At 37.3% G+C, this 15,969-nt stretch overlaps 2 protein-coding genes across 3 annotated transcripts in view; both read right to left on the bottom strand.

Moving 5' to 3' along the window:
- dnlz (DNL-type zinc finger) overlaps window positions 1-15,969 on the bottom strand; it is a 242,196-nt gene that overhangs the window by 93,937 nt on the left and 132,290 nt on the right. The window lies entirely within an intron of this gene.
- Window positions 1-15,969, bottom strand: part of ntng2b (netrin g2b) — a 70,614-nt gene that overhangs the window by 33,124 nt on the left and 21,521 nt on the right. For both annotated transcript variants that reach the window (XM_079586358.1, XM_079586359.1), the window contains exon 3: window positions 15,231-15,874. In XM_079586358.1, the coding sequence (XP_079442484.1) occupies window positions 15,231-15,874 (644 nt within the window). The remainder of the gene's footprint in view (window positions 1-15,230; window positions 15,875-15,969) is intronic.

Genomic DNA, 15,969 nt, shown 5'->3' with positions numbered 1-15,969 from the left:
AGTCATTAAGAAACGAATGAATGAATACGGTATGAAGGCTAGAAGCATTTCAGACCACCTTTATAAGTTGCGCTCAAGCAGGGCCGAGCGCTTTCAGAGACATAAATACAGGTGTGAGTGTGTGTTGGCATCCAGAGCCATGAACACAGGTGCGCTGCTGTAGATTGGGCCCAGTAAAGCAGAAATGAGCGTTTGTGTAAGACCAAATGGCCCTGATCCTAAATGAGACTTTTCCACCTGAGCAGAACGGTGTGTGTGTGTGTGTGTGTGTGTGTGTTACTGTCGAACTTCAATCCAGTTTGTTCCGCTGGAGTGAACATGGATCCATCAGCATCAAATATTCACAACATCATCCTGTACCTTGAGCCAACCCTCATCTATCTCTCTCACACTCTTTTTTTTTCTTCTCGCTTTTTCTTTTCCACTGCCTGTGAACATTTTTCCCCCTCTTTCTCCTTCCCTCCATCTCCTTTAACCTCCCTCTCCGACACCATTGCTCTTCCAGCATGCGGTGTAGTGTGTGTGTGGTACTGAAGTGGTCTGACTCAAGCGGTCTGTAGTGTGACGGGTTACTTCATTTATCAGACCTTTCCGTGTGCGTCAATGTGCGCTTTCAAAAATAAAAGCTCCAATTATAGGCTTTATACCCAAAAAGGGTTTAACAGTCTAATGCCATACGTTTGAACCTTTTAAAAGCTTTGTTAGTTGTTTAGAAAAGCATGTGTGATCTGGACTGGTGCTTTAGGCTATGTTTACACGGAAACGATCTGAAGAGAAAACGCAAAAGTGGCGTTGCGTTATCACTTTTTATTCTGCGTTTAGACGAGCGTTATGGGGGGAAATCTGCGTGCATATGGTGACGCAAAAGTGTGTGAAATTGGATGTAGTGTGCACTCCAGACGGTTAGGTGGCGATGTGAAGCACTGAAAGTGAAAGAGACGCTGACACAGTTTTTCATGTTTAATACGGTAAAGCTGCTGCTTTAACGCTCGGTGCTCTTCGCGTGTCGCTCAAAAATTACAGAATTTTATTATTTTTGTCAATGAAATTAATGCTATATTTTAGTTTGATAATATTTTGTTATTTTCCTGTACTGGCGCATACCTGTGACGTAAACGCGTTCGCGACGCCTTCACTGTCTAACAGACTTTTGCGTTTTTACCGTTTTTACCCTTTAGACGGGAACGCGACGGTGGAGCGTTTTTAAGATTTCCACACTGGAGGCTGGTTTCACTTTTTTGCGTTTTTAAGCCCCAAAAACGCCGTCGCCGTGTCAACGAAAGGCACATCCGATAAAATATTTTTACGTTTTCACCCGCGAGTGTTCTCGTGTAAACAGGGCCTTAAAGAACGCAGAAACCAAAACAATGATAAATGAATTTGCATATGTGATGTCATATGTTAATGTAATTATGATGTCATTAAGTTATTCATGAGTGCAGAGCAACCCTGTTGTCGATGCTATGACCTCTTTAAGCGTCTAGAGAGTCATTGTGAATGTTTTCATGCAGTTTGGTGTGGTGTGTGTGGGTCTAATGTGCGGCCGTCCCCTGAGCAGGGGTCCTGCCGGGATAAGGATGCGTCTGTATGTCCTATACGAGCAGCTGGGACAGCAGAATTACTCGCACCATCTGCTGGCCCTCACCTCTCACGAATGCTGCGCTCACACTCTCACGTTTTCTTCACATCAGCTCAGAATGCAGAACACACACCAGTGCACTTTAACCTTATAAAGCCTAGTGTATCATACTTTGATATGCACATTTCTAAACTTTGCTGAAAAACCTGTTGCACACAATCGATGCATGTCGTCTGTCGTACGATTGATAGAGTTTAGACTTTTTTTAGCAAGTTAAAGGCTTTTTAGTGTAATTGTAGGTTGTGGTTCACGTCTTTTTTTCCTGTGAAATCTTTACTGATTAAATTCATGTTCAAATGTGAGTCTCAAATATGATCAACAGGCTTTCTGAGGAAGGTTTATTTCTTCATCTCTCAACACTGTAAAAAAAATTGCTGCGATTATTTATCACAACTTAAAATCCAACATTGTTTCAACTTTAAAAAGTATGTGTTCATGCTTGACTTAAAAAATTAAGTTTAGTTTAGTTTAGTTAAGTTGGATATTTAAGTTATCTCAACAAATTTTAAGTTGTTATAACTAATCGCAGCCACATTTTTTACAGTGAATCATCATTGTATTACATTGCATTATATGTTTTTAAACTACAGGGATTTGATCATAAAACTAAAGACATCATTGGCAGAGAAAAAAAGGTACGCAAGCTGTCACTGGGGCTGTACCCTTCTTAAAAGGTGCACTTTTGTACCAAAAAGGTACATATTCCTGCCTAAAAGGTACAAAAGTGTACCTTTTACAAAGGGTACAGCCCCAGTGACAGCTTGCGTACCTTTTTTTCTGAGAGTAACGACTGATATTTAAATGCATTTTACGCAAGTAGTCAACAGTTATACTGTGATAAAGATCTCATTGATTTACATTACAATCACTTTTCATCTTACTTCCATTTAAATATCAGCATCTGCACCAAATCGCATATTATTGCTCAGTTTGTGCCGTTTTTCCCTCTTTGAGTATGAGCTCCATATTCTCACTAAATCATATGAGCCATAAAAACCTGATGTATCAAATATCAATAAAAAAACATATGCAAAGTTTTTTTTTTTGGTCTAAAGGTTCAATAAACTGTTCAAATAAAATGTAGCCTTTTTGAAATGTAGCCACTAGTTAATTCAGTAATTTAATATAATAGTTACTTCAATAACAGCCAGTAAAAATAGACGTGTTTCCGTTGGGATTCGAGGATGACCCTGACCTTCATGCTCCTCATCCTGACTCCAACACACTCCTTTGAAATTCCATTACTTTCCAAGTTTTTTAAAACGTATTTCTAAAAAAAATTGCACTCACAAAGAGCAATTTCTAGCTGAATATTTTATAGCAGAGTGTAACTAGAAAAATGTAAATTCATAACAGAAATTCCCATGCCTTTTGAATATTTTATTTTTTTCCTATGATTTCTTTTTCAGGTCTGCAAATCCTAATATTAAAACTCCCACGTTTTCCATGACCATGAGAATCCTGTTCAATAATTATGTCCGGATTCCCGGGACGACGTTCTCATCCTCCCTGCAATCGACTGCATTCAGGTACGAGGATACAAAAGTTCAGATGCATGTTTAGTTTTTCTGAAGAACTCGAGAATCAAAAGTTCTTTTTTAGATTTGAAAAGGTTCTACTGTGACATCACGACGTAAAATAAATTGAATTGGAATCGGAATTCTAATTGGAACTGTCGCTGTCGCTCTGACTGTCTTTCTCTTAGTGTCTCTGTGAGTTATGGATTATGTGAGCGGTTTTACGATGAGCAAATCAAACAAACAAAACAAACATGAATCCGCACTGAGGCTCGGCAGAAGCCAGAACTCTCTCATTCTCTGGTTCTCTCTGTCTCTTCTTTTTCCTCCTCTGTTCATTAGATGATAGAGCACCACCAGATCTCTGTTTCTCACTCACACGCATTTCCTGCAATTTATTATGAGCGATTCATTCCCTCCGAGACTCAGAGCAGAGAGAGATGAAGGTATATAAAGAGCAGTTGGTGCAATCTAATGAAGTAAACTGACCCTGACCACACTGAAACTGACCCAAAAATCATGCATTGTTTGCGGTGTGATTGTTGTGTTGCAAAAAGCTATAGTAAATTTCTATTATATCCGATGGACCCTTTTTCTAAGCTCTGCCCCCCCATTCCAAGCTTTAAATCTCACACAACCTTCCTCTGGCGGTGTCTTCAAAGATAAAAGTCATTCATAAATCATGTCAAAGTGCAAGGCGTTTTCAGTACATTGCTTTATTATAATTAGCAAAATAATAGTGTGTGATATCTTCATATGCGTACGTGTCTGATTCTATCTGTGTTTTCTCTTAATGGAAATGATAGAGTTTAAATTCTGTGTCTTTCTCTTGTCTTCCATATTTCAATCAGTGTTATTTTATTACTTTTTTATATACTATTATAGTATTGGTAACACTTTATTTTAGTGTCCTTACATGTAGTTACTGTAATAATAACTATACATTCTGCATAATTACATGCAACTAAACCAAACCCTTATCCTAACTATTTTGAACTAGTACAGTTTAACTTTTATTTTAATATTTTTAGTTTTAAGTTTATTTAAGTTAACTTTTATATTTAGTTATTTTAGTACTTTAACTTAATCTAAATTCAGTTAGTTGCAGAAGCAATATTTCCAATTTCCGGCAATATTTTTTATGTTTTTTTGGTTTTCAGCATTATTTTAATAACCATTTTTTTAAGTTTTAGTTTTAAATTACAGTAGCCTACTAGTTTCAATAACAGACTAAAATGTTCATCTCAATCATCATAATCAAGCTGTTTTGATTTAATCATTACTTTGTGTTTCATTCTACAAGAATCAATACTACAGTAGCACTGCTTCTCTCTCTCTCTCTCTCTCTCCCTCTCTCTCTCTCTCTCTCTCTCTCTCTCTCTCCCTCTCTCTCTCTCTCTCTCTCTCCCTCTCTCTCTCTCTCTCTCTCTCCCTCTCTCTCTCTCCCTCTCTCTCTCTCTCTCTCTCTCTCTCTCCCTCTCTCTCTCTCTCTCTCTCTCTCTCTCTCTCTCCCTCTCTCTCTCGTTCTGTCTGCTTTGCTCCTCAGTCACGCTTCAGTGAGAGTGGTATTCCCTCCGCGATTCCTTCCAACTCCCACTCATTCCAACCCTGACTCGTTCCTTTCCTCCTCCAGCCACACTCATTCCCATCTTTCCATCTGTCTATCCACACATGTTTCCCATTCAACATAGTTCCACACTGTTATTATTTAACTCATTTTTCAGAAGTGTGTGTCCAGTGCTTGACGTGTGGCTTGTGTTAGTGTGGCGGTAACATCTCAGAAGGCGTGCGATAGAGTTTCCTTCAGATGCCTGTGTTTTTTAGACTGGACGCGTTATTATTCAGGAAACTGCAATGAACATGTTGACTGACTAATTGTGGATTCTCTAGTTGAACTGAAAGAGAACAGTTTATGCAAATGCTTTTGTTGCGTTTCAGAAAGCAACAACACACAAAATGTGTAGCGAGAAGCATTTCCTTTCAAATAGTGTGTGTTGCATTGCATGTTTCGAGACTAATAAAATGCTGCATTGTAATTGTAATGTAAATTCCATGCAAACAGTAGATTGATATATGCGTGTGTGTGTGTGTGTGTGTGTGTGTGCGCGCGCGCTTTTGAAAGGTTTCTTCTGCTCACCAAGCCTGCATTTAAACAGTAAAATACAGTAAAAACAGTAATATTGTGAAATATTATTACCATTTAAAATAACTGTTTTCTATGTGAATATATTGTAAACTGTAATTTATTCCTGTGATCAAAGCTGTATTTTCAGCATCATTACTCCAGTCTTCAGAGAAAAAAAGAAAAGAAACTTAACAGTAGTGTACATATGTTAGTTGTACATTTTAAAATGAAATCAAAATCAAACCTATACTTCTTAAACAAACGTTTTATTAAAATGTAATAATTTGATTCGTCACTCAAATTTTCTTCTTTTTCCAGGACATAACCAATCCTTAATATTTTTCCCCACTCGAGACCACTTTTCACCACCTGAAAATCTAGTCTCACCCAAATTGTATCATCAAAATATCCTGTTTTACTCCATAATGTCATATTTTGAAATCAAAGTGACCTATAAACAGCATTTCATAGTGAATTTAAAGTTACTTTTTAGTTGTGGCCAGCTAACTGTTTTTTAAAGGAGTATCTTGACTGTAATTGAACTATGACTACAAGTATGAGTAGCTTAGCCGACTAGCTTCTAGTTTCCCCTTGACTATAATATGTGTGTGTGTGTATGTGTGAGACTCACTACAAACTAACCCCCATCTAAGAGCCAGTCATTACCCATAATGCCATACGATAAAAGCATTAAGGTCACAGGGTCACTGCATGCTCAGACCCCAGAGGAGTTCAGACAGAGCTTTTAGAGATGACCTTCAACCGAACACAACTGAGTGTGTGTGTTAAAAGGTTAAAAGTGTTCAGTTTTTTCTTCTTCTCTTTTACCTGTAACCGTTAATGATGTATTGGTGTCACTGGGGATTTGTGTATTTTTGAGAATACTATAGTAGTATTTCTGCATGTGTTCCTCATGTCGCAGCGTGTGGTTTCAGTGGGGCGTCTAACTGCACAGTAGAAAGTGAATAATTTACATAGACTGCAGAAAAAGAGAAAAAAAACATATCTATCTGTGTGAGTTTGTGTACGCCTGAGATCCAAGCTAGGAGTTCAGTGCAGAAACTAGGTTTTTAAGTGCGTGTAGGGGAAAATAGATTACAAACAGAGAAAACACGGCCTTGCACACGCACACACACACACACGCACACACACACACACACTGAATGTCTCCTCAAAGCTTCTTCAACACGGAAAGACTGAGCGTGAGATGGAGGGAAGGAGGGAGGTGAAGCAGAGAAATGCAGGAATCACTGAAGTTTACATTCTTAAAAATAAAGGCTCTTTGTTGGCATTGATGGTTCCATGGAATGTTTCCATTGCTCAGAAGCTTCTTTATAGTGGAAAAAAGGTTCTAAATACAACTGAAGATAGAATAGAATGTTCACTGTAAGGATTTTTGAGGAACCCAACATGGTTCTTTTATGGAATCGCTGTGAAAACCTCCTTTTGGAACAATTTTTTTAAGAATGTAGAAGTAAATCTTTCTTCAGTGTTTTTGGCTGTCCGTGTTATTTGCTCACTCTCGTGTCATTATTTCCTTTCTTCCATGAAACACCGATGGATGTGTGTGGGATTGAATGTCTGAGCTTCTATTTTCCGTACATAAAAAGCTCAATAAAAGCCGTCCACAGAACTTGTAGGCGATATTTTAAGACTTTCCGCAGTCGTACGATAGCTTGTTGTGAGTGACACTTTCGAGACACTCGTGACATTTTGTCAAATTTTAAAAAATAATTGGTCACGTGTGAGAACCGATGCCATTTGCTGTCAATTATGTAATTTTTTTTGTGAAATAAATTTCTGTTACATTTATATTCATCATTATGTGTTTCAAAATATGTTGCACTTTTATTATAGACTATAACATCATATCTCATTTCAAGTGAGCTTTAAATAGAACCAAACAAATATTTAATGACTAAAATATCTATATCTCTCATAGAGAGCAGAATATGCTTCAAAAACTGGATGGATGTTTACAGCTGATAAAGAGTAAGATCTTAGCATGATTCAAAAGCTCTCATTTTTTCCACACACACTGTTTACTGCTGTTTTACATAGCATACAACGCAATAAAAATATTATTACATTCTGGACTCTTCCTCACTATGTCTCTTTCCCAGTCATTGCATTAAAAATAACTAATTCATACATTTAGAAAACACACACACACACACACACACACACACACACACACACACACACACACACACACACACACACACACACACACACACACACTACAGCTTAAGAGCATAGGTATTACATTCAGAGGGAGAGACCTAATAATTAAATTTTCAATACATCTAACATTCATTTTCTCTTTATCTGTTTTCTAAAATGTAAAAAAATGTTGTCTTCATATAAGACTGCTATTTCACTCTAGTGTCAAATATTTATATATATATATATATATATATTGTACTGTCTTCAGTGGATAGACAGGTGAACAGATAGATAGATAGATAGATAGATAGATAGATAGATAGATAGATAGATAGATAGATAGATAGATAGATAGATAGATAGATAGATAGAGAGATAGATAGATAGATAGATAGATAGATAGATAGATAGATAGCGATAGATAGATAGATAGATAGATAGATAGATAGATAGATAGCGATAGATAGATAGATAGATAGATAGATAGATAGATAGATAGATAGATAGATAGATAGATAGATAGATAGATAGATAGTGACTGAGTGTTTATAGTAACGGACTGTATAGTGCCAGCACTTTAGAAATACACTGCTGAAAAGTGTGAAAGCTTTGAGTATGCTAACGGTTTAGCATCTGTGAAAAACAGACTCTTTCCAAGGACATCCTCACACCTCTCTCTCTCTCTCTCTCTCTCTCTCTCTCTCTCTCTCTCTCTCTCTCTCTCTCTCTCTCTCTAAGTGGTTCTCTTGAGAAATAAACAGTAAATATGAGGATTGCTAAAGAGAAGCAGGCATACAGAGACGTAGAGATGGAAAATGAGAGACATGAGACTCAAAGCTCATTTGTTTGTTTTACTTTGTTTGTTCATTGAAGGAGTTCTCCTCAGGAAAATAACGGCATTAAAAAAAAAGACACGGGGAGGATGAGGAAAAGATTTGAGTAAAATGCTGACAGTGAGTTTGGAGGCGGCGGAGGCAGAATACACTGATTATCAATGTGTGAGCATAAATCACTCCGTCTGCACTGACACCTCTCTCTCTTTCTCAACTCTTCCCTCTGAACGCTCCTCCATCCGAATTATCCCGGGTTTAATCTCTCTGAAGCTGCCAGATATGAAGTCTAGTCCAGTCACAGACTGGGAGTAAAAAACAGTTCCGGTACTTTGTTATAGTAATTAAATAGTGATAATAATAAAGTATGTGAAAATAAATCTTGTTCTGATAACTGTAATGTAAAAAATTACAAATCTCTCTCTCTCTCTCTCTCTCTCTCTCTCTCTCTCTCTCTCTCTCTCTCTCTCTCTCTCTATATATATATATATATATATATATATGAAGACTTCGGATGCAAAAGTCTCTAAGTGCCATCTGAAATTTTCTTCTAAAATGAGCATTTTTATCAAGCTCTCATATTATAAGTTCAGTAATTTCACTTTAATGACAATTAATAGGTAATTTCTATTGCCATTAAAGTGAAATAACTGAACATAAACATACAAGCTTGATAAAAATTATCATTCTAGAAGAAAATTTCAGATGGCACTTAGAGGCTTTTGCATCTGAAGTCTTCATATATATATGTTTTTTTATTTTTTATATATAATAATATACTAATGCAAATCAGTCTCATTCATTATTAAATTTAATAAATGTATTAAAAAATTATTAAAGTGTAACCTATTGTTTTATAGTTCTTGTTTGAGTAAACTATAATAATAATAACCCTGATATATGCACATATAGTAATGCAAAATTGTACCTGCTTTATATTTAGTATACTTTGATAAATTCGAAATATGCTTATGTCATGTTTGTATTGCAAATGCAGCTCAATTAAATGCACACACTCAGCAGAAAATCTTCAAGATTGCTAAATGCTGAGATGGTTACGAGGTGAAAGGCTCCCGGGAGACCCAGGGGAGTCCCAGCTCCGGGGAGCTTACGGTGTTTCCCAGGAAAGTGAGCAGCGGGGCTTATTTTGTGTGATTTGTCCTGACTTGAGCTTGAACATTACACCTGTCCTCCAGTATGAGTGACTCACAGCAGGATCAGATGAAGACATAGATCACAGAAGTGAAGTAAAGCACAGCTACTGCTCACAAGTTACTCGCAAGGACACGTTCACTGAGAGGAGCCGGCGCAATCCTGCAACTTGTGGCTGTTATGAAGAAACAAAAGCTGTCTTTAATGAGAAGTCTAAAAATATAAGAATAGGGAACAATAAAAATGAAACCAATACACAACAAATACGTTACAGAGAAAAACGAAATTATATTCTGCTTAAAGGAAATGAAACAATTTTTTGTATTCGACATTATATTCATAACATTTAAAGGGGTGGTAAAATGCCCTTTTTACAAGATGTAAAAAAATCTCTGATGTCCCCAGAGTGTGTGTGTGTGTGTGTGTGTGTGTGTGTGTGTGTGTGTGTGTGTGTGTGTGTGTGTGTGTGTGTGTGTGAAAAGTTTTAGCTCAAAATACCCCACAGATATTTTTATAAAGCATGTTAAAGTTTCACTTTTTGAGGGTTTGCAAAATCGCCGTTATGTGTCTGTCCCTTTAAATGCAAATGAACGGCTGCTCCCGGAACAGGGGGCGGAGCTTCAAGAGCTCGTGTGTGTGTGTGTGTGTGTGTGTGTGTGTGTGTGTGTGTGTGTGTGTGTGTGTGTGTGTGTGTGTGCTGCGATTACTTCACGCAGACACACACTAAAATGACAGAAACTGTTCTGCCTTTAATGTTAAACCGGAGTCAGACAAAGATGGAGAGACTCAAGAAGAAGAGACAACATGTAGAATCAACAGGACGTCTCTGAATGGTTAGTTGATGAATGTATGTTGCTGATGTGGAGTTAACTATCTTTAGTATTAGCATATTCTGTCATGATAATCTATAAATCGCTCGTATAGGAACTGTTGTGAGATGCACAGAGTGACTTTCTATTGCATGTGAAAAGACGGATGCTAAAGTTTGAGCTGACTCACAAATGTGTTCGACTACAACAACTCTTCCTCTTCTCAACATGGACTGTGTGTTCAGGGGGCGGGGCTTATGTACATTTTAGGGTTGCTGATGTCACTAACCCGGAGGAATGTCGTGTAGTTCCTACCAGCCGTTTGTTGTAGTCCTTTTCTTTAAATGAAAATATCTTCCTTTGCTTTGAACTTTGAGCGTTGTAACTTTGCAGATGTTGTTTATGATCAAACAGCAACATTACACTAACTAAAGCTAGAAAAGTCAAATCATACTTTACCACCCTTTTAAATATTGATGTTATATAAATGTATTTAATTATTAGTTAAACTGTATTAAATTTTACTTATAATATTTACACACACACACACACATATATATATAAAATTGTACGTTTTTTATTTTATATACTCTGTTATATACTTAATTAAGTATTTGAATTTGTTTTATATTGGTCGTAGTGGACACATCTGGTCACATTACAGTACGTTTTCAGGGGAAATGTGTTTAATTATCATGAAAATAATGTAAAATGTGTTAATTTAATCTTAATCTTCTATATACAAAATATAATATCTTTGATTTGTGGGTGAAGTATGATCTGGACATGCCGAAATATGTGTCTCGACTCGCTGCAGTCTTCGTAAAGCTCGATATAAAGTTGTGATTCCCGAGCTCCCCTCGCTGCTCTCCTCAGTCGCTGATGTGATCTGGGATCTGCAGTGTTCCTGAGAGAAACATCTCAGCGGGGGTCGACCACACACCGCTAACACACTCTCCACACACTCCTCTTCTCATGCCCTTCCAGGGGAGGAGGACACAGAGCTATAGTTATAACTCAGAGAGACAGACATCCTGGCTTTCCTCAAAGTCACACCGCGTTACGCCTGTAGCAGCTGCAGTGTGTGTGTGTGTGTGTGTGTGTGTGACACCACTCAGCCCTCCAGAGCTTTGAGAGCACAGATTATTCATTGGCGACCTGTAGCTGTCACACTCCACTCTTACACCGTAATGAAATGCATTGTAGGTGCGATTGCATCAAGTGTCGGGCCTTGAAATATTTAGAAGCTCTTGACTCAACATTGATATTTATTAATGGAAACAGAACTTCTGTAAACAACGGGATAATTCAACTGGATTTTGAACTTTTTCTGTCAGTTCGCTTGAATATCCGCTTCATTCCTGATCTCGGACTTTAGTGATGCCCTGATGAATTCTGGGAGTTTCGGCTGAATGAACGGGTGATGTTTCATTAATGCTGCGTTTGGACCGGGTCAGTGTTTATCTTGTGGAGAAGTTAAGATGTCCGCTATGTGGACACTATAGGGCTGGGTTCTTGTTTTTAATCGATCTTTGTTTCGATAGTCAATTTCAGTTTATGTATCAAAGCTTCACTAAACATTATTTGTAGCAGTAGGCCTATAATCGCAATAAGCTTTGTGCTTTATTAATTTTGATATAAAACAAAGTCTCAGCTGTCATATTCAGGACATATTCTATAATGAAATTCAAACAATAAAAGTTTTTTTGACACTCTTTAAAAGTGACGTGTCAAATTTAATTCTGGCTCCTACCATGTAAATAATATATTTTTTCAGTCGTAAAACAAGTCATAAAACAAGTTGTAAAACAAGTCATAAATAAAACAAAGATTATTGGAGTATGTTGTACAAGAAATTACCGTAATGTTTCAGTTTTTCTACTTCATGTTTAGTTCAATCTGTTACTTGTCGTTTCTTTGTAATTGTGAAATGTACTATTCATTTCTGAGAGACATTTATTTCTTCAGTGACTAATATCCACTCACTAACACAAAATACACTCATATTTCCACACAATCACTACAGTCTGCTTTAGAAAACACAACACACACACATACACACACACACACACACACACACACACACACACACACACTTGTTGTGATCGATCGGGAGCCGTCAACCGTATCTTACCCAGTCTCAGCCTAAGAATAACTTATTGATCATCAGATTGTGTTTCCAAGGGTGTGTGTGTGTGTGTGTGTGTGTGTGTGCATCGGTGTGTTTAAACGGCTCTATTTATGACTAAATACTACAGGAAATGACTCACCAATGACACACACACACACACACACACACACACATACACACACACACACACACACACACACACACACACGTGTCATCATAACTGTTATGTAGAGCTACACATCTCAGAATTGAACTTTATAAATTCAGCTGTATGTGTGTGTATATGTGTGTAACTGTATGTCAAATTAATCACAGCGCTTTGCAACCTCAGCAGCCGTCCGTATAGAAGAACTGTACGTCATAGCAAAAGATGAGTGTGTGTGTGTGCGTGTTCGTGTGCGTGTGTGTGTGTTCGTGTGCGTGCATGCGTGTGTGCGCGTGGTCACGCTTGATATTATGAGTGAAAGTCAAGTGCAGTGAAGTGTATCTTACTACAGATGTCTAAATCCTCTCTCAGTGCGTAAATGACAATCCATAAATCTCACAATAAACACCTTCTCTCAGTATTCATGTACTCATCATATATACTGAGATTGTAAAATGATAAACATGAGTGTGATCTACTGTAACACACAATCTCACACTCATATAGATGGCTCACATTTATGAAATATGTTTTCAGCTGCTACCGTACTAAGATGGAAGTTGGCCCGTTCACATTTATGAAATATGTTCCGTGAATAGGGTACAAGTTATGATAGTTTCCCTTTAAAACAAAATCATAACTGACAGGTGATACTTAACTTTCAGTGGTCATATATTATTACTGTATTATTATTGTTTTCTGTTGGTAATTAGTAATAAACCTATTTTTCATATACCGGTAATGATAATGATAATAATGCATAAAGCTCTCCATCTTCTGACGCTTTCATATTCATTTCTGAAATATTTAGGCTAATAAATGAATACATTTTCAGCTAACAATGATAACTTATTTCTTCATTTATAACATTTATTCATGCATACAAATTAGAGGGTTAATAATAATAACTATTATTATCATTACATAATATTATTTTATAATATATAATCTTATATACATAATATATGAGTATAATAATATATAATCTTATATATATTATTTGTTTTTCTGTCATGCGTGTAGAGAGGGTCCACATTATGTTATAAATGAGTTAAAAACAGTTTTTCCTACAGTCAACTGAATATCAACTCAACAGAATATGTAAATTATGATTATGGACAGGCCAGAGGATACATACATATGATGTGCTTAAAACGAGCCATTTGTCATTCAGTATATTCAGTTTCCGCTATAATTATCTAGTAGTTTATCAAATACAACAAAAGACATTTGTGTTGATTTGCTGTTGCTTTAAGAGTGTAGCAGGACACCCTATTGTGCCCTATATTCACAGAGAAGTTATGATGTACACATTTTCCCGCAGATTTCCCCCCAGCATCAGCGCAGGAAACAGGGAACGTGTGTGTTCTCCATCTGGGCTGCCCATGGGCATCTCTCTGTGATCTCTGACACATCTTACACTCATTAATGCTCTCTGTTGTCTGTCTGTGATGTGCTTCATGTCTTACACGTCAGATGCAGCGGATGTGTCTCTACCGTTGTGCAGCACTTTATAGCCTGAAGTCCACTTAAAACGTCAGTTAAGACTTATGCATCAATCATAATTTAGTTTATCATGAACATTTTCCACACTTCTTTGCTATTGTATCTTTAAAACGTTGTTAGGTTAATAACCCCTGTTGTGACACATGTTTATATACTAATCTGTGTGAAGAATAGCACAGAATTTGATTAAGTTTTAGGCGAACTATTCCTTTAACGCTGTCATGTCATGATTGGAGAGGAAAGAAAGGGTTATTGTTATCAGTCACTGCAATTATAGACCAGATCTGTGATAGACCTCAGTGTCTCATTTATTCTATTATGACAGTCAATATCTGTACAAGTAATGACTCGAGCATTATTGCAGATCATTTGTGCGCCTCCTGATAGTTATAATAGTTATTGGTTATGATAGCGTGCATTATGATAACAAGCATCTGTTTGCCTCTATAATTATACACGGCGCAATCTGATTAGATGAGTTGCTCCAAATGGTTTATGGATAATAATTGTCCTGACTCAGTGGAGTCGCTTTACTCACAATGATAGCATGGGGTCGTGAACAAGTGAACAAACAGTCAGTCATTATTCCTGTGTCAAGTTGTTGGGGATAGTGGGATGCATTAAGACATGTTTTAATAATACTTTATATTATAATGAATAATTATAGTATATCTTTTTAATAATAATGTATAATACATTTTATAAAAAATATAAATTATAAACATATATATTTTTAAAATTGGGTATATATATATATATAAATTAAATAAATAACAGGTATAGAACATTAAAAAAATATTTCATATGCTACTTTTTCAAATGTATAATGGAGGAAAATTGCAGAAGAGCTACAATAATGTAACGTTATTTTAAAAGGTGAAGTATATAATTGAATTCTTTCATGTTGCACATAGAAAAGTAGAAAATAAATAAATGTGGAAATAAATACATGTGGGTATGAATAAATATAAAAATAAATACATGCATAAAACAATAAATACAAAAATAAATGAAAGAATAAATATATAAAAGTTAAAAAGAATAAAAATAACTGAATATATAATGTAATTTATATATTTAAATTACATTTAGTCCTGAATGTATATATATTTATATATATAATGTAATTTAAAAATAATTATATTTCTTTTATCATAAGTCATTTATTTATTTATCCGTTTTTAATTTCTGCAGGTGTGTGTGTTCTCACCTGGCTAGCACCTCGACGTTGGAAATGGCGTAGAAGTATTTGAGCAGGTTGTCTCTCTGGACGTAGGTTCCTCCGAGCGCGGGCCTGAGGAGCCGGAGCCTGAGATTGGTGAACGTGAAGAAATCTCGTAAACCCTTCATGCTCTCCATCCGCGTGTACAAGCCCTCCATGTCCAGCAGCCTGGGGCCGGCGAAGGTGGCGAAGCGCGGGCGCACCTCGAAGCGCACCACCTTCTCGTTCTTGGAGCCGACCCAGCGGGAGAACTGCTCGGTGCAGATGACGCGCGTGGCGTTCGCCGCGTTCAGGTCGCGCACGCGTCTCGGCGGCATGTTGAAGGCGTCCACGCAGTCGTCGGCGTAGTACTGGAAGGGCTGCCACGTGCGCCCGAAGTTCAGAGACTTCTCCAGCACCATTACCGTGGGCCGGCCGTACTCGAAGGTGATCTGGATGTCGTCCGTGAGTTCGAGGGTCTTGTTCCAGGACAGGGTGATGTTGGCCTGCAGAGGCTCGGGATAGCGCTGCCACGTGACCGTCTGCCAGTATGTGATCAGGCCGCTGCGCTCGCGGTCCTGCATCAGCTGCGGCGGGTGAGCCAGGTCAGGGTTAGACGCGTCACATTCATCACTGCACAGGTACGGGTTCTCCTGCACACACACACACACAGAGCACGTTTTATAGAGAGAATCTGCTTTAAAAGAACTGAATGTAATATTTTCAGTCTCTTAATTGCAATCAAAAA

Source organism: Phoxinus phoxinus (genome assembly GCF_949152265.1).
Source record: "Phoxinus phoxinus genome assembly, chromosome: 17".
NCBI classification, from domain to species: Eukaryota; Metazoa; Chordata; class Actinopteri; order Cypriniformes; family Leuciscidae; genus Phoxinus; species Phoxinus phoxinus.
The sequence above is the reverse complement of the archived record's forward strand: the minus strand, read 5'-3'. Positions and strand labels throughout refer to the sequence as shown.